Source organism: Megachile rotundata, chromosome 3, assembly GCF_050947335.1.
Source record: "Megachile rotundata isolate GNS110a chromosome 3, iyMegRotu1, whole genome shotgun sequence".
NCBI lineage: Eukaryota > Metazoa > Arthropoda > Insecta > Hymenoptera > Megachilidae > Megachile > Megachile rotundata.
This window is the reverse complement of record NC_134985.1, coordinates 13,576,269-13,604,051: the sequence shown is the minus strand read 5'-3', so window position 1 is coordinate 13,604,051 and position 27,783 is coordinate 13,576,269. Positions and strand designations below refer to the sequence as shown.

Here is a 27,783-nt window from a genome sequence, read left to right as displayed (position 1 = left end):
GTGCACCTGGATGTAAAAAGGCAAGGAAGAAAAGAGTCGGATGAGAAGGTGGTTGAAGGGGGACGGAAAAAGGCTGGGAAAAAGTGAAACCGTAACGCGTACGTGGGGGAAACGGAGATGGAAATGCAGGAAGGAGGAAGGAAAGACAAGGTCGGGTAAGGCGAGGAGGGAGAGAGAGGAAGATCCACCCTGGTGGATGATCCCGCCTCTAAGGAGCCGCTTCGCGGCAGAAGCGTCGGACGGGGGTTAGCGTGCAACCCTCCTCCACGCCATCTCGTCCACCCTCTCCCGGCGTCCCGGCGGCGGCGCAGGCTCCGATACAGCCAATCGTCGGACCGCGACTGATAACGACGCTGCCGAATCGTGCGTCCGTCGCGTCGCGTCGCGTCGCGGCCGAGTTCGCCACGGTGGTCCACGCGTTCCCAGACTCGTCGTTACATCCCCCAGCTTGTAATCCGCCGATAAAACCGAGGTGTTCTCTTCGTGGCCCGACGGGGATCTGATCGTGCCCCGTTCACTTTCCGCTTCCGACGCGATCGCGGTACCGATCGAACATCGCGAGTGAACACGGGGGTGAACACCTGGATCTCCAATCTCGCGAAGCTGGATCTGACAGTGCTGGATAACGACACACGCAGGCCCCCGCATTGACGGTGAGTTATGCCGATTATTTTACTCGTAAATATTCTCGATACTTTATGGATCAACGCTGATTTTAGATTGGTGGTTAAAGAGTTTTTATACGGTCGTTGTACGAAAGATACGATGAGTAAGTTTTGGGGAACAATGTGTTTCGTGTGACAAGCTGTTTCGATGGATTTTACGTTTAGAATCGATGGATTTGTCGTTGGATGATCTTTGTAGAGATCGGCGAGTTCATTTGCATCGTGGGTTCCTTTGTGTGGAATGTTTTGTTATATGAAGGATACGGTGAACAAGTTTTGGATAGCTTATTTTGAAGACCCTATGGGTTTAGGTATTGTGGAGCTCTAGTTTGGAACTAATGTAGTAGGAGTTTAGTTTGAAGATTATGATCTTGCATAGGGGTAGTTTTGAACTTAGACATAATTGATAGTAACCTACAGATGCATATAGATTTCAGGATTCGTAGATGTTTGCAATCCTATACATTCAGATCTCTGAAGTTCCTACATTTCAATATTACCATCTTTCTACCTTTCCGCATTATTTAATCTCTACATGATCAGATCCCTATTGCAAATTCTTAAGTCTCTAAATCTCTAGATATGTATGTCTCTACATCTTCAAATCCAAGTTTGGATCAAACCTGTATTTATCTATAACCTATATCTTTACATACAGTGATGTATTCTCACATTACCACACATGTACCACAATCTTTGTACTCGACAATCTCTACATCACAAAACTCCTGTACTCGCAGTTACATTATCTTCGACAACAACTGAGTGCACACGTATCAACACATGTTACAATACACATACAACACATACAACACAAACAACTTCACTTACAACACACAAGTAAGATTAAAAACACACTAGAATCACGTCAATAACTTTATCAACGACCAAATCTTTGTACTCGACAATCTCTACATCACAAAACTCCTGTACTCGCAGTTACATTATCTTCGACAACAACTGAGTGCACAAGTATCAACACATATTACAATACGCATACAACACATACAACTTCGCTTACAACACACAAGTAAGATTAAAAACACACTAGAATCACGTCGATAACTTTATCAACGACCAAATGATCTATGCAACTATAATCGCCTACTTATCCTAACCTGACCATCGCTAAAGCGTTTACAGTTCCATAATTAACATCTCCATCGCAACAACATTTCTTTCGTCGCATATCGCAGTTACATATCAGATAATATATGTAATATAGAGTTGTAGGTGGCACCCTCTTTCGCAATTGTCTCACCTGTCCACGCGCTTGTTCCACGATTTAACCACGCCGACGCGTATCTTGAACGGTAAATTACCGGTTCAGGATTTTTCTTCCCTACCTTTTATTGCCCTATTCTACGCCGTTGTTGTAGATTTTTTTAACGCCCCATAAATTTCGTATTCTCCCCGGAGGCCGGTCGCGCGACGCGTCGCATGCACCGCAATCATCCGCGTTTCTTGCACTCGTCCTCCTCGTCTTCTCTCTTTTCCGCTTCGTAGGAGACGGAGATTATTATAAATTACACGCGTCTTCTTCGTGGAAACTACTCGTTAACTTGTACCTTTATTTCTGTCATTAAGGTATTCCTGTTTTCGAAGGAAGGGCACCTCGACTAATAATAGTCGATGCTCCTTTTGCTTTCGACTCATTTTCTTCGTTAGACGATCGCTCCTGTGCTCGAAGATCAACCTGTAATATTAAAATGATCGTGCCGGTAAATGTATATCGTCGACAAAAGAAACGCTCGATAAATAATGATTGAAAGAAATTCATTTACATAAATGTCACCGTATATGGCTATCCTGTGCAACGGGTTTAACCACCGAACACCCACTTACGCGGGGACGTTGCCAGTAAAATACACGTTTCGCCAATTATGATCGGAACAATTAATTTACATAAATGTCTCCTTATATGGCTATCGTATACTGTTCAATCAATGGACGCTTTATGTACAGATAATATAAAGAAAACACACTGTGGCTAAGAAAAATCGATTTATGTATATCATCAACGGAATATATGTTTGGTCCTCAAGGATTAAGAAAATTTATATTAACATCTTAATGTATGGTCATCAGTATACAATAGCTGTTATTGAATATATACTAGCATGTTTATGTCATGCACAAAATATATACTCAGTCGATAATAATTTAGAACAATCAATTTATATTAATGTTTTAATATATGGCCGTCATGTAAAGAAGGTTCAGTTAGTGAATGTGCATTTATCTGATGATATCATGAATGACATACATGTTTATATAATGATGATTAAGAAGATCAATTTATATCATTGTCTCAGTATATGGCCTTCATGCAAAGAAGGTTTAGTTATTGAATATTTATTTACATGTTGACAACATGAATGACATACATGTTTATTTAATGATGATTAAGAAGATCAATTTATATCAATGTCTCAGTATATGGCCATCATGAAAAGAAGGTTTAGTCACTGAATATTTATTTACATGTTGACAACATGAATGACATACATGTTTATTTAATGATGATTAAGAAGATCAATTTATATCATTGTCTCAATATATGGCCATCATGAAAAGAAGGTTGTTATTGAATATTTATTTACATGTTGACAACATGAATGACATACATGTTTATATAATGATGATTAAGAAGATGAATTTATATCATTGTCTCAATATATGGCCTTCATGAAAAGAAGGTTTAGTTATTGAATATTTATTTACATGTTGACAACATGAATGACATACATGTTTATTTAATGATGATTAAGAAGATCAATTTATATCAATGTCTTAGTATATGGCCATCATGAAAAGAAGGTTTAGTCACTGAATATTTATTTACATGTTGACAATATGAATGACATACATGTTTATTTAATGATGATTAAGAAGATGAATTTATATAAACGTCTTCATATATGGCCATCATGAAAAGAAGGTTTAGTCACTAAATATTTATTTACATGTTGACAACATGAATGACATACATGTTTATTTAATGATGATTAAGAAGATCAATTTATATCAATGTCTCAGTATATGGCCATCATGTGAAGAAGGTTCAGTTATTGAATGTGTATTTACATGTTGGTATCATGAATGATATACATGTTTATTTAATAACGATTGAACAAAATCAATTTACATATACATTATCATATATGGTGACTATGAAGAATGGTTATTTATCGAACGTCTACTTATACATTTATATCATGAAGAAAGTGTATGTTTAGTTAATGATGATTGAAGAAGGAGAATTTACCTAAATGTTCCAATACGTGGCTGCTACGTATAAGGTGTTTAATTATCGAACACCTTCATATGTGAATGTTATGAATATTGTGGTTGAATACATGGCTGCTATGTATAAGGTGTTCAATTATCGAACCTTCATATGTGAATATTATGAACAGACGAGATACATACTGAATATGGAATAAAATCAGTTTAACTTGTTATACATAAAAAATATGATCGAGGAACATATCTAATGAACGAGATTTAGATAAAATCAGGATATACAAGTGTCTCCATATATGACCATCAGTCTCTACATATGCACCAAGTGAATTAACATCCTTGTGTACCTAAATATCACAATCAAAAAATATCTAATCCATAAAAATGCTATAAAACTCCCCCACATTCCCCCGATTCCAAATTCCCCCAATTCCACATTCCCCCAATTCCACATTCCCCCAATTCCACATTTCCCCGATTCCACATTCCCCCGATTCTACATTTCCCCGATTCCACATTCCCCCGATTCCATATTCCCCCAATTCCACATTCCCCAGATTCCAAATTCCCCCAATTCCACATTCCCCCAATTCCACATTCCCCCAATTCCACATTTCCCCGATTCCAAATTCCCCCAATTCCACATTCCCCCAATTCCACATTTCCCCGATTCCACATTCCCCCGATTCCAAATTCCCCCAATTCCACATTCCCCCGATTCCAAATTCCCCCAATTCCAAATTTCCCAAATTCCAAATTCCCCCAATTCCACATTTCCCCAATTCCACATTTCCCCGATTCCACATTCCCCCGATTCCAAATTCCCCCAATTCCACATTCCCCAGATTCCAAATTTCCCCAATTCCACATTCCCCCAATTCCACATTCCCCCGATTCCAATTTCCCCCAATTCCACATTTCCCCAATTCCAAATTCCCCCAATTCCACATTTCCCCGATTCCACATTCCCCCGATTCCAAATTCCCCCAATTCCACATTTCCCCGATTCCACATTCCCCCGATTCCAAATTCCCCCAATTCCACATTCCCCCAATTCCAATTTCCCCCAATTCCAAATTTCCCAAATTCCAAATTCCCCCACTTCCACATCCCCCAATAAAACTAATTTCCAAAAAACCCCTCCATACCAAGCAATTAACCATAAAACTCACAAACGAATATTACAAGAAAAAAAATATCCAATGAAGAAGAACGTCATAAAATCCACACATGTCTCCATATACAAAATACTATAAAAGGTAATAAATTCGGAAAGGATCCAAAGTAGAGACGAAAATCAGCAAGGTACGATAAAGTTTTCTCCCTCTTTCGCACGGGCACCGGTCGGTTGTGTCGTCCGCTCGCGACATCGCATTTAAATAGTGTGTGTAGGTACATACGAGAGAGTTTAGAGACGAGGTAGGCAGAGGGGTTTCCGGCGAGCGTTAACAGAGTAACAGAGTGATGTAATGAGGCCCGGAAGCAGGCAATTTGCTGGCCGCGGCGCGGCGGCCGCAGTTGCGCGAGACAACCTGCCCGGAGTACCTTCTTCTTGATATCGGGTCCAGCCTCTTCTGCATCTCGATATCCATCCACGTTCTGCCATTCGCTGCTGCTAAACGTACGGTGACCATCGGTACCCGCATTCCTCCGAGCAAAGATGCCGACAAATCTCTTCGAGATCCAAGGATGATCCAAGGACGTCTGCAAAAAGGAGATGAGGATGAAATCGAAAACTGAAGGATGAGATCGAGTATAAAGAGCAACATGGAAGACTTATTAATCAAATATCGAAACGATTCGAAGTAATTGCAGAGGAAATGAAAGGTGATTGGCAAATGTTCGATCGAATTGTCTGGATCGAGAAGATGTACAGCGTAATATAGAAGGACATTTATCGAGAGGATAAATTATTCTGCGAATCGGTAACAACGAGCAGGACACGGAAATCGTGTACTCGCAGACCGCCGGAGGTGCACCGTGATTATGTGAACAGTTTTGTGAACGTGATTAAATTGACCTCGATACATTGTGAACATCCGCGCGTCCATTTCGAGCTGTTTGCTTTGTTTCGAGAGAACGACGATGCCCCGGGCAAGGGACGACGGAGCGTCTCGTTAAATCGTATCATCGACGATCGCGTTGTTTTTTTTTTCATCTCTCGCGTCGATCGATCGATGGTCAACGTGGACGGTGTGCAGATCGCGTTTTATCGTGGACAACGTCGAAGCGACAGCAGGTAAAACGCGCGGCCATTCTTCTTCTGGTCATTGTTCGCTTCCTGTCGCGAGGATAATTCACGTAACTCGTTCGAAGAACGAGATGAATCTCTTCGCGGTGAACAGTTTCTAACGTCAAAATTATTTGTTATGGGTTTTTGAGAATGGAGGTTTTGTAAGGGTTGTGGAGATTTTACAAATTCTAAATTATTACAGGTCGAAATTAACCGAATACCAAATTCTCCGAATTCCAAATTCACCGACTTCCAAATTCTCCAAATTCCAAATTTCCCAAATTCCACATGCCCTCGATTCCAAATTTCCCAACTTCCACATTCCCCCAATTCCAAATTCCCCCAATTCCAAATTTCCCAAGTTCCATATTCCCCCAATTCCAAATTTCCCAAATTCCAAATTCCCCAAATTCCAAATTCCTCCAATTCCATATCCCCCAATTCCACATTCCCCCAATTCCACATTCCCCCAATTCCACATTCCCCCAATTCCAAATTTCCCAAATTCCAAATTCCCCCAATTCCACATCCCCCAATTCCACATTCCCCCGATTCCACATTCCCCCGATTCCATATTCCCCCGATTCCAAATTTCACAAATTCCACATTCTCCCAATTCCAATTTCCCCCAATTCCACATTTCCCCAATTCCAAATTCCCCCAATTCCACATTCCCCCAATTCCAAATTTCCCAAATTCCAAATTCCCCCAATTCCACATCCCCCAATTCCACATTCCCCCGATTCCACATTCCCCCGATTCCATATTCCCCCAATTCCAAATTTCCCAAATTCCACATTCTCCCAATTCCAATTTCCCCCAATTCCACATTTCCCCAATTCCAAATTCCCCCCATTCCAAATTTCCCAAATTCCAAATTCCCCCAATTCCAAATTTCTCCAATTCCACATCCCCCAATTCCACATCTCCCAATTCCACATTCCCCTAATTCCATATTCCCCTAATTCCAAATTTCCCAAATTCCACATTCTCCCAATTCCAATTTCCCCCAATTCTACATTTCCTCAATTCCAAATTCCCCAAATTCTAAGTTCGCCTAACTCTAAATTCTCCAACTTTCAAATTCCCCAAATTATAAGTTCTCCAATTTCCAAATTCCCCAAATTCTAAGTTCGCTTAACTCTAAATTCTCCAACTTTCAAATTCCCCAAATTATAAGTTCTCCAATTTCCAAATTCCCCAAATTCTAAGTTCGCCTAACTCTAAATTCTCCAACTTTCAAATTCCCCAAATTATAAGTTCTCCAATTTCCAAATTCCCCAAATTATAAGTTCTCCAATTTCCAAATTCCCCAAATTCTAAGTTCGCCTAACTCTAAATTCTCCAACTTTCAAATTCCCCAAATTTCAAATTCCCCAAATTCCCTAAATTACCATAGTCCCAATTCCCCAAATTGCTAAATCTTTACACAAAAATTTGAAAATCCAAAAGCTTGAAAACTTCCAAATGTAAAAATTGATATCTTATTCGAAAGCTCCTAATTGGCCACTCTGCGCAGTTGCACCACTGCCCAGCTCTATCCCGCGGGCACTTGACCTACTCATCGTACTTTATCTCTTTGTCGAATATAAAAGAGATAATTAGAAAAGAATGATGTCATTTTATAAGTCACCATAGTAGTTACACTCTGAAACATACTGCGTGGTCCAATCATTCTACATTCACGCATTCGTGCTTCAAAATAAAAAACGTCATAATATGGAAATAAACACTCAACCAATAAAAAGAATAAATATTCAAGTTCCCAAAAGATCGCGATATGAAATCTGTTAAAAAGCGAAATCAATAAAGGAGATTATTTTGGAAGGTTATTTTTGGAAAGAAATCTGTGTAGTATGATGGTTTGGACAGGCAGTGTACACGATGTTGTTTTTCAGGGGTTCTTTGGTGATGTACGACAGCGCTAGCTGTTCGTACGCAGGTGCGCTCGAATTAAAGGGAGCCTCCGGGGCAGGAGCCGCGGCCGCGGCCGCAGGTGTAACCGCGGCCGGTGTCAAACAAGAGAATTGGCCATATCGCGGTCTAACCTGTGGTAGCACCTTTCAAAGATTGAAAGAAAGCGTCGACAAAGCTAAACAAGCCCTCGCAGATCGCGGTGGATATTTGTCCGGTGCTTTCTCACCGCCACCACGTGCCAATCCATCCGCCATTTCGCCCACCGCCTCCATTACCGGTGAGTCTAATCGATCACTTTACTATCGCTCTTCCATTTTGTTATACTAGTATAATTATTGTAATAATTATGGCAGATAATTATTATCACAGATAATTATTATCTTATTATTACTAGAAGTCATAGATTGTGACTGAAGAGGAAGGTAGTCACGTGTTAACCCTTTGCCTTATATTATTCACACGTGGCGAACTTATGGTTTAACTGCGACAAATCTTGCTCAGATTTTTAACACGCTTTGATTTGGAAATTGAGTACAATTATGATTTGCATAGTCAAGTACTGCATATGACACTGACGTATTTCAATTTTTCTTCTCGGTTTTAATATTGCATGTGATCGGTTAGTTCCGACTGACGCACCTACTGATGAGGCAAGGGGTTACAGTGTCTTTTTTCGACGAACTCGTTTTTTCTCTATAAGTGTTCATATGAATGTTACATATGAATGTTCATACTTACACTGCCGTCCATAAGTATCCGGACACTTGGTTTCGTTACATAAAACATAGTTGAACTTTGTACGAAAGGTATCTAGGGTTATCATATCATTTGTAATAATTATTATTATCTTTTTCGAGGTGTCATAACGTAATAGAATTAATTTTTAAGTACAAATTATACAATGAAAGCGTGAAAGTAAAATTCATGTCCAGAAGTACAAAGTCCAAATTTGTGAATCTAATGAAACGCTTTCGATTCTAAAAAAAATTTTCATTTCTACTGTGTTTCATTTCTATGGTGCAGAACGTATTCAGAGGGTTCCTCGATATGTTTCAAGTGTTTGTAAACTGTTGGTAGATGTTTAGGTTCCCTCAATGGAGATAAGAATGGAGGTAACGCTACGCACTCGACAGTTTCGGTTTAGTTCGTCTGTAGCTTCTTTTCCATCGAGATATGAGTTTCAAACGAGAATTATCAATCGAAAAACGTTCCAGTATTCTGACCTTCGCAGAAAAAAAATCGATTTTAGTTACTGTTGCAGATACTTGAATAACTTTCATGCAACGCGAATGCATATTTCGCTTGTGTCCGGATACTTATGGACGGTAGTGTATATGTTATTCTGTTTTATAATCGTGACATATTTTGATCAATATATCTACCATCACAAGTAGACGTAACTGAAGAAATAGGAAAGACAGTGATACATTTTAAATTGTCGTTCTCGAACAAAGTCATTCTTTCCACATATGATAGATGTGTATATAAAGGTGTCTATATGAGTCACCCTATTCTTCGTCCACACTAACAGAAATAAAAATATTGTTCCGCCAAAAATTTCATCGCCATACAAAATGCCGACTGATACTCGCAAACTCCCTTTCCTAAAAATTTTAATAAACGATTCCGCATACGAATTTAATTGGCGCGTTAATAATAAGCCGCGAACGACGTATCGTCACGCGATTCGACTCGAACGTCGGTCGAAGAAAGAAATTTGAAATTAAAATGAAACAGAAGATTCGGTTGGAATATTAATTAAGGGGATGGTTTATCTCTTTCCAACACGAGCTTGCACGTAATCAAGTCGCGTGTGCTTTTCCACGCGTAAGTAGTTGCGTGACCCGCGATTAACATCGGAAACGTCGTTCCGCCGAGCAACTTGTTCGCTGGATTTACTTGCCTCGACTTTAATACCACGTCAAATCGAAAGGTTAACGCGATTGGTCGGGACAATTACTCTGAGTCACTGTTTTTCTCACGACTTTGACGAAATCAACCATCTAATCGAACGTTTCGATCTACGCTGCTCTCTGCTGTTCGTGTATTCAGCCGGTTCCATTTTTCTCACGTCGACTTACGGGATAATTCACCGTAACTTGGGCTCGATTTGGCTACGTTAACTATGAGCTAATATTTGCTTTTATATTATGGAAGTGTGAAGACTTTAGTATGTTCTATTGGGAGAGAATAATCTTCTATATATCAAATTCTTTAATATTACTAGTTTAATATTTCAGGTATCAAATGTAACAAATCTTGAATTTCGTAAATTACAAATTTCTCAAGTCACATTTCAGACAAATTCCCCAAATCTGTATTCCTCAAATTCTTCAGATTCTCCAAATTCCACAAATTCTTCTGATTCTTCAAATCCTTCAATATCCCAACCCTTCAAGCCCCGAAATTTCCTAGATTTCACAAATCCCAAATTCCAAAAATTTCCTAGATTTCCCAAATTCCAAATTCCTTAGATTCCCCAAATTCCCTAGACTTCCCAAATTCCACAAATTCCCTAGATTCCCCGAATTTCACACTCTCTACATTCTAAATTCCCCAAATTCTAAATTCATTGACTTCCAAATTCCCCAAATTCCAAATTTCCCAAATTCCACATTCCCCCAATTCCAAATTCCCCCAATTCCAAATTTCTCAAATTCCAAATTCCTCCAATTCCCTAGATTCCCAAATTCCAAATTTCCCCAATTCCAAATTCCCCCAATTCCACAATCCCCAATTCCACATTCTCCCAATTTCACATTCCCCCAATTCCACATTCCTCCAATTCCACATTCCGCCAATTCCAAATTCCCCAATTCCAAATGTCCCAAATTCCAAATTCCCCCAATTTCACATTCCCCCAATTCCACATTCCTCCAATTCCAAATTTCCCCAATTTCACATTCCCCCAATTTCACATTCCCCCAATTCCACATTCCTCCAATTCCAAACTCCCCTAATTCCAAATTCCCCTAATTCCAAATTTGCCAATTTCCAAATTTCCCAAATTATAAATTCTCCAAATTCCAAGTTCCCCCAATTCCAAATTCCCAAATTTCCAAATTCCCCAAATTATAAATTCTCCAAATTCCAAATTCCCCCATTTCCAAATTTCCCAATTTCCAAAATCCCCAAATTATAAATTCTCCAAATTCCAAGTTCCCCCAATTCCAAATTCCCCAATTTCCAAATTCCCCAAATTATAAATTCTCCAAATTCCAAGTTCCCCCAATTCCAAATTCCCCAATTTCCAAATTCTCCAAATTATAAATTCCCCAACTTTCAAATTCCCCAAATTCCAAGTTCTCTAAATTCCAAGTTACCCAAATCTTGTCTCTCCCAAATCCGAAATTCCCCAAGTCGCTACATCTCCAAACACCACTGCATCGAAATATCCAAGATGCAACGGGAATTTAAATTTTCGCGCCAAAGAGTGATTTGCACGAACGACAGCGCGTTTAACACGGAATCCATAAAACACCGGCGGAATATAAATCGACGGCAGCGTATTTTCAGCGGGAACGCGGAACACAAGCAGTGTTTCGTGATCGAAAGGAGCGCGTAAAGTTTTCATGCGATAGTCGATAAATTTCCGAGAAGTAAGCAGGATATTGGTGTGGCCATGGAGAGCAGTCGTCGACCGTTTTGCTCAGTTGCCAGCGGTGCAACCCTCCTGCAACTCACCTCCCTCCACCCTTACTTCGCTCTAGCCTTCTCCTCTCTTCCCAGAGAGAGAGAGAGAGAAGGGAGAGGGTGGAATGAACGTGGCCAGTAGATAACGTGATTTACACTGGCCGGGTAATTAATGTCCTCGGCGACCGGCGCTTTAAAAAAACAATCGGAAATCGGCGACAACGAAGAGCAACAGTCAGGTTGCCGGTATCGTGGTCGCCATTGGCCCTGACAAATTATTCTGTCCGAGATTTTCCTCTTTCCAGCTTTTTTATTTTCTAGTTTGTTTACTCGTTTGCTCTCTCTTTTGAGGCTCTTCTGCTGGGTTTCGACTTTGGGGCTTTGGTACAGTTGCTTCTATGAATTTCTCGAGGTCGATAGCTTAGAACTTTGATATTTTTATTGATATGTACGGAATTTTGGATGCGTTTGGAAGGAACAAATGAATTTCGCGTTGCGAATATGTCGTACGGTCACCATGAAGAGGCGTTTTGCTGTGGTGCGCGTCATCGACGTTTATAATAATAATCCTCATTAATAATCAAATAAAGTTCTATTATTTTGTTCATAAAGTATATTAAGAGTGTACAAGTGTATTTATTTTTATTGAGAAAGGAACCATTCATTTAACAATTTTAGAATACTGCAGTTCTATTTTGGAATAGTGAGAATCTATTTTAGAACACTGCTATTTTATTTTGAAATATCGGATTCAAGTTTGGTCAGTTTGGAAATTTTGGTATCTTGAAATTTTTGAGGTCTTCGATTCGGGGAATTTAGAGCTGTTTGAAATCCGAGAGCTTCTACATCTATGAATTGTTAAGTTGTAGAACTTTGGGGAACCTCTTCACTGAAGGTTTCTGAACTGTTCAACTTTTATTCATAATTCTTAAATTAATATATGTCAAACTTTGACAATTCTGTGGTCTGTAAACACTGTAAAGTCTCAGCTTCGAAGTTTCCAAACATCCCGTCTCCAAAGACTCAATTTTCTCAACCTCCTTCTTACATATCCTTTTCCACAACCTTCTCACAAATTCACAACTTTCCTCATAAATCCACTCCGAGAGATTACCCGCAAACAAACCGCACTTTTCCCAACCAATAAATTACAGGTGCTCTAAAATTTTCTCGAGGTAAAATTTCAGAGCGAGTTAAAATTTGTAGCATCTCCGTTTGGTTAGAAAGACCGAAAGAATTATAGCCAGGTGCAGGGTCGGCACGAAATGTTTCGACTTAAAATCTAAGTAGCTCGCGGTGATCCCCGCGGAGGAGCAGAGATACGGTTAGATAGATAGAGGTTGAAGCCGTATAGCTCGGAGGGTTTGCAAGGGTTGGAGGCAAGAGGGATGCTGGGATGTCGAGGGGTGCATCCGGGATCTCGGAGGGTGGCGATTCGTGGGGCGGTCGGTCGTCATGGATACGTTCCCGGCTAACCCCTAACCGCTCCTCCTCCTCCTCCCTTGTCATCCACATTTTCGCGACTACGCCGCCATCATCGACCCACCATCTTGCAACGGCGACGATCTCGCGGAAAATTTTCGACCACCTCGAGACTATCGAGATACGTTTCTTTCTTTCTTGCTTTCAATTAAACCCCTCCAGAAATAAACAGAACAGAAATGGGTACATTAGAAAATGTACAATGAATTAAAAATTTAGAAGGAAGGAACTTTTAGATGGAGCTGCGTGTCTGGTTAGAAGGTGAAGATGATTGTTGAAGACTTTTGTTGGACATTTTTAAGATCGTTGAAGATGTGGTTTAAGTTTGGTAAAGATGTGCGCATATGCAGAAGTGATTTCTTGCTTTCAATTAAACTCTAACCCCGCCAGAAATAAACAGAACAGAAATGGTTGCGTTAGAAAATGTACAATGAATTAAAAATTAAGAAGGAAGGAACTTTTAGATGGAGCTGCGTGTCTGGTTAGAAGGTGAAGATGATTGTTGAAGATATTTGTTGGACATTTTTAAGATCGTTGAAGATGTGGTTTAAGTTTGGTAAAGATGTGCGCATATGCAGAAGTGATTTCTTGCTTTCAATTAAACTCTAACCCCAACAGAAATAAACAGAACAGAAATGGGTACGTTAGAAAATGTATAATGTATTAAAAATTTAGAAGGAAGGAACTTTTAGGTGGAACTGCGTGTCTGGTTAGAAGGTGAAGATGATTGTTGAGGATTTTTGTTGGACATTTTTAAGATTGTTGAAGGTGTGGTTTAAGTTTGGTAAAGATGTGCGCATATGCAGAAGTGATTTCTTGCTTTCAATTAAACTCTAACCCCTCCAGAAATAAACAGAACAGAAATGGGTACGTTAGAAAATGTATAATGAATTAAAAATTTAGAAGGAAGGAACTTTTAGATGGAACTGCGTGTCTGGTTAGAAGGTGAAGATGATTGTTGAAGATTTTTGTTGGACATTTTTAAGATCGTTGAAGATGTGGTTTAAGTTTGGTAAAGATGTGCGCATATGCAGAAGTGATTTCTTGCGGCTAATATTGTTTAATGATGAGGAAGGTAGTTTATGAGCTCCCTGTACTAAGAAGTCTGTGGATGTTAAAGATACTACACCATAAATACATATTAATATACACTACCGTCCATGAGTCGCCCACATAGACCGCTTAAATTTGTAATAAAATTTTAAATATTTATAATTTGTTACCTAACCAATCTATCACCAATATCATAAACAGTTTCTTCAATAACCCAGTTGCAGATATAATTAACTACTTGCAAGTATCAACTACTTGATGAGTAACAAATACAACAAAACTATAACAAAAATATTTGAAAACATATGAGATTTGCAGACAAACAATGCTGCTCAATAAAATTGTCAGTATTAACTCCGTATGCTTTGTATTAACAACTTAGAACTACAAAAGTAATAAAACATTATAAAAATGTTTGGACAAATTTGTAAATAAACAATGTTAATAAAATGACGAGCTTCTGAATACGTTAAAGAGTAGAGAATTAAAGGAGGGTGTCGAGGTCCCTGTGAACCTTAAAAGGGCTAACTACCGCGATCCCTGGCAAACAACACGTTGTCGGCATGCGCGTCACCTCATTTTGTCAAACATCAATTACCAGCGCAAACAAGGCGGGATGGTGCTCGACCGACGAACATTAAATACATGCACCGCCCTCAGACACGCTGACACAATATCCGATATGTAACGGTGCCGATCGGATACGGAACGTGGCGTGTTTCGTGTAACCGACTGCTCCACGATACAAAACTCACTAGATGGAAAATGTGACATTACCGCTTTTGGTAAATTGTTATGCTTTACCTCGTTAAGTTATTTTCTTTGTGGTCAATGAATCTTGTGGGTATATCGACTATTGCTTTATAATATTATTATAAGCCTGATAAAGTTACATCAATTTTGAATATTGTCTCAAGTTTCATGGAGTTGCATTAACCTTGCAATATCGTCCCAAATTTCATGGAGTTGCATTAACCTTGCAATATCGTCTCAAATTTCATAGAGTTACATCAACCTTGCAATATCGTTTCAAATTTCATAGAGCTACATCAACCTTGCATATCGTCTCAAATTTCATGGAGTTGCATTAACCTTGCAATATCGTCTCAAATTTCATAGAGTTACATCAACCTTGCAATATCGTTTCAAATTTCATAGAGCTACATCAACCTTGAATATCATCTCAAATTTCATAGAGCTACATCAACTTTGAATATCGTCTCAAGTTTCATAGAGCTACATCAACTTTGAATATCGTCTCAAGTTTCATAGAGCTACATCAACCTTGAATATCGTCTCAAATTTCATAGAGCTACATCAACCTTGCAATATCGTCTCAAATTTCATAAAGCTACATCAACTTTGAATATCGTCTCAAATTTCATAGAGCTACATCAACCTTGAATATCGTCTCAAGTTTCATAGAGCTACATCAACCTTGAATATCGTCTCAAGTTTCATAGAACTACATCAACCTTGCATATCGTCTCAAATTTCATAGAGCTACATCAACCTTGCATATCGTCTCAAATTTCATAGAGCTACATCAACCTTGAATATCGTCTCAAATTTCATAGAGCTACATCAACCTTGAATATCGTCTCAAATTTCATAGAGCTACATCAACCTTGAATATCGTCTCAAATTTCATAGAGCTACATCAACCTTGCAATATCGTTTCAAATTTCATAGAGCTACATCAACCTTGCAATATCGTTTCAAATTTCATAGAGCTACATCAACCTTGAATATCGTCTCAAATTTCATAGAATCACATCAACTTTGAATATCGTCTGAAATTTCATAGAGTTGCATCAACCTTACCATACAAAATGGCCTCTCACACATGACGCACGTAGCTGTGAAGTGCAATTAATCTACTTCATATTTTCACCATGATTGAATTTCTAGTTGAACCTGTTTTGTGGACCATAGCCTGAACAACTTGTTCATGAATGATCGTTATGTACAAAATATCTCTAACATTTGATCATACTCTGTCTGTTTTTATATTAAGACAATTACTAGATCAGTGTGTCTGACACACCTGACAAAATCACATGTGGTTGGGTGAATACAACAAGTTTGTGAACAATAAGAATTTCAGTGAAGAAGTAATGTAAATTATCTAATGAATGCCTAAATGTTCGTCACTTTGAAGTACATAATAATTGCTTAAACTGAAGATTACATAAATGAGTAACAACTGAATACTACATCATTTGTGACATTTTGAATCTCAATAAAAATTCACATGCACCAAGTTAGTCTATCAATGAACCTCAAATTTACACAATCTCCAAACTACTTTCAATAAATTATTAAACGGTCCTACTTGAAACAGTCCTACCTTAACAGTCCTACACTAATAATTTTCAAATGAAACTCTATAAAATGTTGTAAATATCGAAACTGTAACGCTTGAAACAGTCTCCTCCGCCATATTGCGCTGCAAATTCGAAGGTGCTTGCGAAATTACAGGAACGATTTTCCGAGCGAGAGGAGTCAGTGGGGGTAAAAAACACGAGTCATCCGGCGATATAGAATGTTTGGGCAATTAAAGCCGAGAAAAGTATCGGTCGCGAGAGTTTGAGCGGACCCTCGCGCCGGAAAGCGTCGGAACGCCTACGCTTTATATGACCGAGGGTAATGTTACCTCTCGTTTGTCTAATTGCACGGAATAAGGGCACCTCCCGAGACAAACGATGCGACATAAAAGAGGCTGCCTCTCGCACCCTTCGCGGCAATTTCGCGCGTGCATAGAGTGCCTTGGAACACGGGATACAGCGGCTACTGATTGTGCCTGGTGCGAAAAACTGGAACACTGTCTCGTGTTATGCGAAAACATCGCGGTTTTCGGTACTGGTTCTTTCTTGTCGATTGTACATCGCGTTTTTATATTGAGTTCTAGATAGATGCTTGGGAAAGTTCAGGAAAATTTAGAAATTCTGGATAAATGCTTAAGAAACTTCAGGAAGATTTAACAATTATAGATAGATGCTTGGGAAAATTCAGGTAGATTTAAACATTCTAGATAGATGCTCTTCAAACTTCAATAAGATTTAAGAATTCTAGATGAATGCTTGAGGAACTTCATAAGGATGCTAACATTTAAGATAAATGTTTGGGAAACATCAAGGAGATCCTAAAATTATAGATGGATGTTTGGTAAACTTCAAGAAGATTTAATAATTATAGATGGACGCTTGGGAAAATTCAGGTAGATTTAAACATTATAGATAGATGCTCTTCAAACTTCAATAAGATTTAAGAATTCTAGATAAATGCTTGAGTAACTTCATAAGGGTGCAACATTTAAGATAAATGTTTGGGAAACATCAAGGAGATCCTAAAATTATAGATAGATGTTTGGTAAACTTCAAGAAAATTTAACAATTATAGATAGATGCTTGGGAAAGTTCAAGTAGATTTAAACATTCTAGATAGATGCTCTTCAAACTTCAAGAAGATTTAAGAATTCTAGATAAATGCTTGAGTAACTTCATAAGGGTGCAACATTTAAGATGAATGTTTGGGAAACATCAAGAAGATCCTAAAATTATAGATAGATGTTTGGTAAACTTCAGGAAGATTTAACAATTATAGATAGATGCTTGGGAAAATTCAGATAGATTTAAACATTCTAGATAGATGCTCTTCAAACTTCAAGAAGATTTAAGAATTCTAGATGAATGCTTGAGAAACTTCATAAGGATGCTAACATTTAAGATAAATGTTTGGGAAACATCAAGGAGATCCTAAAATTATAGATAATTGTTTGGTAAACTTCAGGAAGATATAACAATTATAGATAGACGCTTGGTAAAATTCAGGTAGATTTATATATTCTAGATAGATGCTCCTCAAACTTCAGGAAGATTTAAGAATTCTAGATGAATGCTTGAGAAACTTCATAAGGGTGCAACATTTAAGATAAATGTTTGGGAAACATCAAGAAGATCCTAAAATTATAGATGGATGTTTGACAAACTTCAGAAAGATATAACAATTCTAGGTAGATGCTTTACAAACTTCAAAACGATCCGAGAACAGGTAACTGTTACTGAAGAAGTGACTGAGGAGGGTAAACCTAAGAAAGTCATCAAGAAGAAGGTTATCAAACGTAAAGGAAGAGAACAGCAGGTGCAGGAGGTTGTTACTGTTGAAGAAGAAGGTAAGGCTCCAGTGACAACCGTCACTGAAGGTCCTACTGAAGAAATCGTTGAAGAGACCGTGAAAGCATTGCCTGCACCCAAAGGAGCTAAACCATCAGAAGTTGAAGAGGTCCGCGAACAAGTCACTGTTACTGAAGAAATCACTAAGGAAGACAAACCTAAGATCACCAAGAAGAAGGTTACTAAACGCAAAGGAGCAGAGCAGCGGGTGACAGAAGTTGTTACTAAATGCATATAAAACTTCAGTGTAAATAAATAAACATAGTTAATAAATGCATAGTTAATAAATGCATAATTAATAATATAAACATAGTTAATAAATAAATAAATCTTCACAATAGACCATCGCACAATGAGAAGTATTCATAAAATAATCCTGAAGCAAATCCGATAATCCGAGAAAGATTCTATCCCTATCTCGAGGGTATTCAAACGGAAATCCGGGGTCATCCGCGTCCCCGAATTTCTTTAATGTATTCTTTCCATTTTTTCTGGAGGTAAGACAGTTACGATCCTCCGAACGTTAGTCACCCGTTGAAGCTGGGGTGTAACGAGGGTGGAACCAGCGGCAGTTGCCGGTGGCGGAAGCGAAGGGGCGAGCAAAGGTTCCCGGTGATGAAGGGCAAAAAGGGATCACACCGTGGGGATACGGTTGAGACCAAGGGCTGTTCGGGACCCCGTAACCACCCCTTCGCCCGGGTTAACCGATACCGGCAATTATCAACGCGTCTTGGTCACCGTCATCCACCCTTCAAGTCGTGGCCCCAGTTTTCGCAAACCGGCTACGATTAATTGGTCGGAATCGATATCCCTTAGAACAAACATTGATTACAAATTAAATTGTGATATTAAGTAAGGTAAAGTTAAAACCAAATCGCGTTTAATCTCATTTCAACCCCTTGAGAGTAGTACTGCGCTCAGGTTTACGTACGCACTTCGTAATATTTTACTCGAATTGGTACTTTAATTTGGAGTTCAAGTCTTGCATAGTCGATTGCAATTATGCAGTATTAACTAACTATTAACTAAACATTAATTAGTATTAACTAAGTTGACATAATATTTCAGTTTTCTTTGCCTGTTCTAATATTACTGTGATTAGTTCTGACGCACCTGATTCATACTGCAAGGTCAGAAATAACACAGCTTTCATAACAAAAGAAAGTATGTAAAATTTCTTGTCCCATCAGAATGTCCACGTTTACAAGTATCTATACACCGTTCTAAAATTTGTGCATTAGAAAAATAAGAACAGTGAATTAAAAAATTGTAAACTGACTACTAATAACTACACCGTCCCCAAAAAGAGGCGAAATACGACAGAAAAATGAAAAGGGAACTCCCAGAAGCTCTACCCATTCATAAATCATCTGAAGAAGGGTTAAGAAGTATCCTTCGATATTAAGATCGAACAATGATCGATTCAGTGTTCCCAGGTCGAACGAATTCCGGGTACCACGAAGAGGGTGGGTCTTTCTGTTCTGGTACGGCTCATTGCAGGCCCCGTGACTAATCATGATAGTTCCGGGCGGGAACGCCGGGGACACACGACTCTCGGTTCCGTTTCCGGCGCGTGCTACCGTTCCCCCTTGCCACCCTCTGTGGCTCACCCTCCCGCGCAATTATTGCGCTTTGCAACAAAGAACGTGGCACAGGATCGAAGGGCTGCGTTGCTGCTGCCTTATCTTCCTGCTACATCTTCCTCTTCGTCGCTCCCCGTTTTCTTTCTTTTCCTCTCTTTCGCTAACTCTCTTGCTATATCGCTGTCTTTCGTGGCTGCTTCCTCCAGCGATGTTTCTCTTCCTCGTTTCCCTGGCTCCACGTTTTTCTCCGCTATTATCGATGTCGCTTTTCAACGATTTTACTCGCTCAACTTTTTCTGCCACCCTCGCTGTCGGCGTTTTCATTGTCATTCGGGGAATTTTGTTGCGAAATTTTTTTCACGGATTTTGGGAATATGGGGACGATTTTTTTCACGAATTTTGGGGAGGTTTCAAATTGCGAGTTTTTATACTCTGATATTTTTTCATTTGAATGCTTTGTGAAGGGAAAATTTTAAATTTATTTTGTTATAATGTTACTGGGGGGCAATTTGTAAATTCATGATCTAGTATTTTTACGAATGTACAATTTTATATATCAATTTGTTAGATTACTTATAGATTTGTCAAATTTGTAAGATGATTTATAGATTTGTCAAATTTGTGAGACTTATAGATGTGCAAAATTTGTAAGACTTCTTACAAATTTATGAAGCTTGTCAGACTTTATAGACTTGCAAAATTTGTAAGACTTATAAACTTGTAAAATTTGTAAAATTTACAGATGTGCAAAATTTGCAAGACTTCTTATAAATTTATGAAACTTGTCAGACTTTGTAGACTTGCAAAATTTGTAAGACTTATAAACTTGTAAAATTTGTAAAATTTATAGATGTGCAAAATTCGTAAGACTTCTTATAAATTTATAAAACTTGTCAGACTTTATAGACTTGCAAAATTTGTAAGACTTATAAACTTGTAAAATTTGTAAAATTTATAGATGTGCAAAATTTGCAAGACTTCTTATAAATTTATAAAACTTGTCAGACTTTATAGTCTTGCAAAATTTGTAAGATTTATAAACTGTTGAAGGCGAGGAGATCCGGGGACAAATAGTGTCGTAATTAATTATATACAAAGCATAAAAACTATTTATTTAAGAACGATATAAAATTCAATCAGAATTACGTGAGAAGAATATTAAAGAACAAAATTGAATCGAAACATGCGAACACAAGAAGGAACAAACAATGATGATTAACATCGCTAGATGGAGACAAATGTTAATGCTAATTCGTGTATCGCTCTTATATTATTTTTACTTTTATCTCCAATATAAACTTGTTAATTTTGTAAGTCTTATATATGTTCATAATTTGCAAGACTCCTTATAAATTCATAAAAATTGCTAGACCTTATAGACTCGTAAAATTTGTAAGATTTATAAACTTGTTAATTTTGTATATTTTATATTTATTCATAATTTGCAAGACTTCTTATAAATTCATAAAAATTGCTAGACCTTATAGACTCGTAAAATTTGTAAGACTTATAAATTTGTTAATTATGCAAGTCTTATATATATTCATAATTTGCAAGACTTCTAATAAATTCATAAAAATTGCCAAACCTTATAGACTCGTAAAATTTGTAAGATATATAAACTTGTTAATTTTGTAAGTCTTATATATATTCATAATTTGCAAGACTCCTTATAAATTCATAAAAATTGCCAGACCTCATAAACTCGTAAAATTTGTAAGATTTATAAACCTGTTAATTTTGTAAGTCCTATATATGTTCATAATTTGCAAGACTTCTAATAAATTCATAAAAATTGCCAAACCTTATAGACTCGTAAAATTTGTAAGATTTATAAACTTGTTAATTTTGCAAGTCTTATATATGTTCATAATTTGTAAAACTTCTTATAAATTCATAAAAATTGCTAGACCTTACAGACTCGTAAAATTTGTAAGATTTATAAACTTGTTAATTTAGTAAGTCTTATATATGTTCATAATTTGCAAGACTTCTAATAAATTCATAAAAATTGCTAGACCTTATAGACTCGTAAAATTTGTAAGATTTATAAACTTGTTAATTATGCAAGTCTTATATATGTTCATAATTTGCAAGACTTCTTATAAATTCATAAAAATTGCTAGACCTTATAGACTCGTAAAATTTGTAAGATTTATAAACTTGTTAATTTTGTATATTTTATATTTATTCATAATTTGCAAGACTTCTTATAAATTCATAAAAATTGCCAGACCTTATAGACTCGTAAAATTTGTAAGATTTATAAACTTGTTAATTTTGTAAGTCTTACATATGTTCATAATTTGCAAGACTTCTTATAAATTCATAAAAATTGCTAGACCTCATAAACTCGTAAAATTTGTAAGACTTATAAACTTGTTAATTTTGCAAGTCTTATATACGTTCATAATTTGCAAAACTTCTTATAAATTCATAAAAATTGCTACACCTTATAGACTCGTAAAATTTGTAAGATTTATAAACTTGTTAATTTTGTAAGTCTTATATATGTTCATAATTTGCAAGACTCCTTATAAATTCATAAAAATTGCTAGACCTTATAGACTCGTAAAATTTGTAAGATTTATAAACTTGTTAATTTTGTAAGTCTTATATATGTTCATAATTTGCAAGACTTCTTATAAATCAATTTTATAATTTTATTTATAAATTGCACGGAAGCTACGTAAAATAGCCTGCATCGAAAGCGTTCCCAGGCGTAGAGATGTTCGGCGATAAAAATAAATTAGTACGTAGAAGAAAGCTTTAAATTCGGCTTAGCAGCCCTGAATCATTATTCATCCTCGCGCGACCCGTGACCCGCGCCGGTCGACGTCGTGAAATAACCTCGTTAAGTGGCTAACTCGCCACCAGCAAGGTGGAAAGAGGGTTGTGGAGGCAAAAAAGAAAAGAAAACTAGATGATACGATAGTAAGGGTGGAGGGTAAAGGAAAAGAACGATCCACGTGACTTGACGGAAGTTCGAACGCGAGTCTCTTTCGTTTATTCGCGACGCATCGTTTTTATGGGGATGATTGGTGTTTCGATCACGTGCCGATTGCGTCGACGTTTTTGGGGTGGATTAATTTATTGAAATTGATGGTGCTCTTGGGAATATCATCTTCGATGTTCTTTTTGTATTTTGTAAACACTGTAATTTTGGTGCTGATGTTCTTTGTATTTTAAAAATTGTAAATATTATTAAAATGTTGAGGGGTGGTTAAATTTTCACGTAAATGAATTTGAGGGATTTTAAGTTATTTGTAGAATGTAAAGTGTTAAGACAATCTTTTGGAATATATATATTTATTAAAGACTTATAATTGCAACGTCTGCTAAGAATTTTTTTTAAATGAATTTAATAAAATTTTGCGATAAATATATTGAACAAAATTTACGATTTTAAAAAGCATAAGAGGGTTTAAATACAAAAGACAAAATAAAATTGATAATAAATAACAAGATAAATAAAATAACATCTACAAATTCAACCAACAACCTCTTTGTCTAAATATTACCTTATTAAAGACATTCGTAATGAACAAAAATAAATAAATAATAAATATAATAGTTTTTATGTTGTTATAAGAAGATGTAAGTTAGGGAATAATATTAACGATGATCGGTTAAGAAGATCACGTAGAATCCATTCTAGGTACAAGAGACACTAGTGTAGAAGAATTTTTCAACGAGCAAGTCAGATCAATACCTAAACCGACGACTAACAACCCCTAAACGTGAGGAATCTTCGGGTAGATGGCAGTGTCTTCCGAAATCTTCCCTTATTTCAGTTACATCGGGCCACGATAGATGTCTCGTCATATATGTATATGTGCATACATATAATATGTAGTCATAAGTAGATGTATGTGTGTATGTATGCATGTATCCATAAGTGGATATATGTGTGTATGTATGCATATGTGTGTGTATGTATGCATATGTGTATGCATATATGAGTGCGTGTATGTAAGCATATATGTATGAATATCTGTATGTATGCACATATGTTTACATGTGTACGTGTATCCATCAATGAATGAATGATGTGTGTACGCACGTATGCATGAGTACATATATTTATTAATATCTGCGTGTACATGTGTCTCACATATGTCTACATGTGTACGTGTATCCATCAATGAATGAATGATGTGTGTATGCACGTATGCATGAGTACATATATTTATTAATATCTGTGTGTACATGTGTCTCACATATGTCTACATATGCACATGTATCCATCAATGAATGAATGATGTGTGCATACACATATGCATGAGTCCATATATCTATTATATAAATATCTGTACTGTCTGTCCATATATCTATTATATAAATATGTGTCTCGCATATGTATACATATGAATGCACGTATGAATGAACTACGTGTAAACGTATCATTAACATAACCTTAACACATTACGAAATAAAAGATGGTTGTAAAACGATGAAAGGCAAAGAACGAGGTCGCAAAGTGTGATCTGTTGCTGAGGGTAGTATGCACGCGGACAATATTGACTAGAAGCCAAGAAAAGGCCGAAAAAGGGGCTGAAGGGAGTCCCTTTAGCGAAGGCCTCACTCCCTCGTCACTCCTTCATCGACGGAACATTAAGCACACACGATAACGCATGATTAACTGGCTAATGACTTTCTCTATACAGTTCTCCCGCTGCTACGCTCCTCGGGGAGCCAACGCCGCTTTTGCAGAATCATCTTCAACGGGGGTGGAATGCACCCCTCGTCAAACCTTTTTTCCCGATAAGTGACAGACGTTTTTCGACGTTAATCGCCCCAACAATTTGTCCCTGACTAAACGTACCTTCTCTTTTTTAATACTCTATTCTTTAACGAGGAATTATACACGTTCATACATATATGTACACATATATAGACACGTGCTTCCATACATACATACATACATACATACTGCATGTATACATACATACGTACATATGTAAATGTATGCACAGGTGCAGGGTGTAAAAAAAAGTCATGTAACATTCATATGTTTGAAAGAACACATAATGCATCATACACATATGTGTACACATATGTACACATATGGGGTTATTAAATATAACCCCAATTTTTACAGTGAGATGTTTAACACCATTTCTCCAGAAGTGTCTATAAACCAATTAACATTCATATGTTTAAAAAGACACATTATGCATCATACACATATGTACACATATGTACACATATGGGGTTATTAAATATAACCCCAATTTTTACAGTGAGATGTTTAACACCATTTCTCCAGAAGTGTCTATAAACCAATTAACATTCATATGTTTAAAAAGACACATTATGCATCATACACATATGTGTACACATATGTACACATATGGGATTATTAAATATAACCTCAATTTTTACAGTGAGATGTATAACACCATTTCTCCAGAAGTGCCCATAAACCAATTCAAATTCATATGTTTAAAAAGACACATTATGCATCATACACATATATGTACACATATGTACACACATATGTGTATGTGTACACATATGTACTCATATGGGGTTAATAAATATAACCCCAATTTTTACAGTGAGATATTTAATACAACTTCCCCAGAAGTGTCTATAAAAGACTTAAAAAGAAATTCATAGAAATGATAATAATAAAAATGGCGGAAGTGTTGTCGAATACAAGCAGTAGCATGTTGCGCCGTAAGAAACAAGTCATGAGAAAGGGTATCGAAATCGATCTAATGGCATTACGTTTCCCCTGGTCCGTGTGCCGATTCATGGAACACGTAGCCGAGCACGTAAATACGCCGAAGTAGCCATTACAAAGTACACGAAATCTTGCCTTTTAAGTACCTCTGTCACGAACGGAAGCGAACGATCTTCCTCGACGAACGATGGCGACTTCAAACCACCCTCTATCGCCATATTTTCTATTTCTAATCTTCTTGGATGCATACGACAACCTCTACAATTCAATACCATACAAAATCCTTCACTGTTCTATACTATTTAGTGGCATCTTAAATGGTCATTTTTTAGTTTGACAAAAATTGTAGGGAGGGATGTAGAAATTTGGGGGTTTGGGAATTTGGAGATTTGGGAATTTTGGGGATTTGGGAATTTCGGGATCTGAGAATTTTGGGGGCTACAAATTGAGGGATCTGAGAATTTAGAATTTAGGGAATTTGGGAATGTGGGAATTGGGGAACGTGAGAATTCGGGGATTTGGAAATTGGGGAATGTGAGAATTCGGGAATGTGGGAATTCGGGGATTTGGAAATTGGGGAATGTGAGAATTTGGGAATGTGGGAATTGGGGAACGTGGGAATTGGGAAACGTGAGAATTCGGGAATTTGGAAATTGGGGAATGTGAGAATCCGGGAATGTGGGAATTTGGGCATGTGGGAATTTGAGAATGTGGGAATTGGGGAACGTGAGAATTCGGGGATTTGGAAATTGGGGAATGTGAGAATTCGGGAATGTGGGAATTCGGGGATTTGGAAATTGGGGAATGTGAGAATTTGGGAATGTGGGAATTGGGGAACGTGGGAATTCGGGGATTTGGAAATTGGGGAATGTGAGAATTCGGGAATGTGGGAATTTGGAAATGTGGGAATTGGGGAATGTGGGAATTGGGAAACGTGGGAATTCGGGGATTTGGAAATTGGGAAATGTGGGAATTAAAGTGCGTGGGAATTGGGGAATATGGGAATTAGGGAATATGGGAATTGGAGAATATGGAAATTCGGAAATGCAGGAATTCAACAATGTGAGAATTCGGTAACGTGAAAATTTGTAAAATAAATTTAAAAAGATTCCAAAATAAAAATGTCACCTAATAAAATTTTCCAACCGCAAAGAACGCGTTGAAAAATGTCACGGAATAACTACGAGCAGTTTTTCCATTTTCCTGCGGGCGATAATTTCATTGGCGCTTATCGAGAGTGTGTTCCAGGAAGACTAAGTTACCAGCAGCGATAAAACGCGAGGATAATTAGTTGCACCACCCCCGGGATAGAAATTAATCACTCGACCGTGCAGCGACTCCACGTAGTCGCAGTTCTTTAGCGCTCTATGAATAGGGAGTTTCGTAGCTTGTTACACGTTAATTCCGGGCCATTTTCGCGAGCACCGCGCGAAAACAACGCACCAAGGGGTGGAAATACTTGCTTCAGGAAGACGACAGAAAAACTTACAATTAGTTCAAGAAAGAAATGTTCTTCTATGCTCTTTCTTCTTTCCTTTGTAATCGATTCATTTTCATAATTCAAATTCGAGGAGAAACTGTTCAAGACTTTTAGATTAATCATCACGAACTTAGAAAATTAAAAAACTGGTTCTTTTTCATTTTTTTAAGAACAAATTTATAAATTCATTTGAAAATAACGATGTTTAATTATTGAAGATTTGCAAATGGAAAAAACAGGGAAATCAAGGAAACTTAAAATACATGTTTTGAGTTATATTATAGCTGTTCAAATTATAAATCTTTTTAATGCATTTGCTACCACAACCTTTAAATGTAGATTTGAATGTACATATATTTTTTTATCATTTACAATAAGATTATTTTTTTTAAAAATTTGTACAATGTATGTGTCGTTGCATTCTGATTTTTAAAATTATTTTTTGGTTCACTATTATGTAGCTCATAAGAGTATTTAATATATAAATTTACAACCCCCACAGCAAAATTATCTTTCAATGAAATATGTCTGTCATTGCATTCTGATTTTTAAAATTATTTTTTGGTTCACTATTATGTAGCTCATAAGAGTATTTAATATATAAATTTACAACCCCCACAGCAAAAT

At 37.2% G+C, this 27,783-nt stretch overlaps 2 protein-coding genes across 20 annotated transcripts in view; one reads left to right on the top strand and one right to left on the bottom strand.

Moving 5' to 3' along the window:
• Positions 1-27,783, bottom strand: part of LOC105662151 (uncharacterized) — an 81,694-nt gene that overhangs the window by 6,693 nt on the left and 47,218 nt on the right. For 8 of the 16 annotated variants that reach the window (XM_076529296.1, XM_076529297.1, XM_076529298.1 and 5 more), the window contains one exon: positions 5,312-5,615. In XM_076529296.1, the coding sequence (XP_076385411.1) occupies positions 5,312-5,615 (304 nt within the window). Of the gene's footprint in view, positions 1-2,011; positions 2,362-5,311; positions 5,681-27,783 lie in introns of those variants that run through there. The other 8 variants (XM_076529291.1, XM_076529292.1, XM_076529293.1 and 5 more) reach the window with 6 other exon arrangements.
• The window catches only part of Ets65A (DNA-binding protein D-ETS-3), an 83,679-nt gene continuing 56,205 nt past the window's right edge, over positions 310-27,783 (top strand). For 3 of the 4 annotated variants that reach the window (XR_013037392.1, XM_076529283.1, XM_076529282.1), the window contains exons 1-2: positions 5,793-6,150; positions 8,043-8,338. Coding sequence is in view for 3 of the 4 variants with exons in the window: in XM_076529283.1 (XP_076385398.1) it covers positions 6,089-6,150; positions 8,043-8,338 (358 nt within the window). In the remaining variant the exon portion in view is untranslated. Of the gene's footprint in view, positions 654-5,792; positions 6,151-8,042; positions 8,339-27,783 lie in introns of those variants that run through there. The other variant, XM_076529284.1, reaches the window with a different exon arrangement.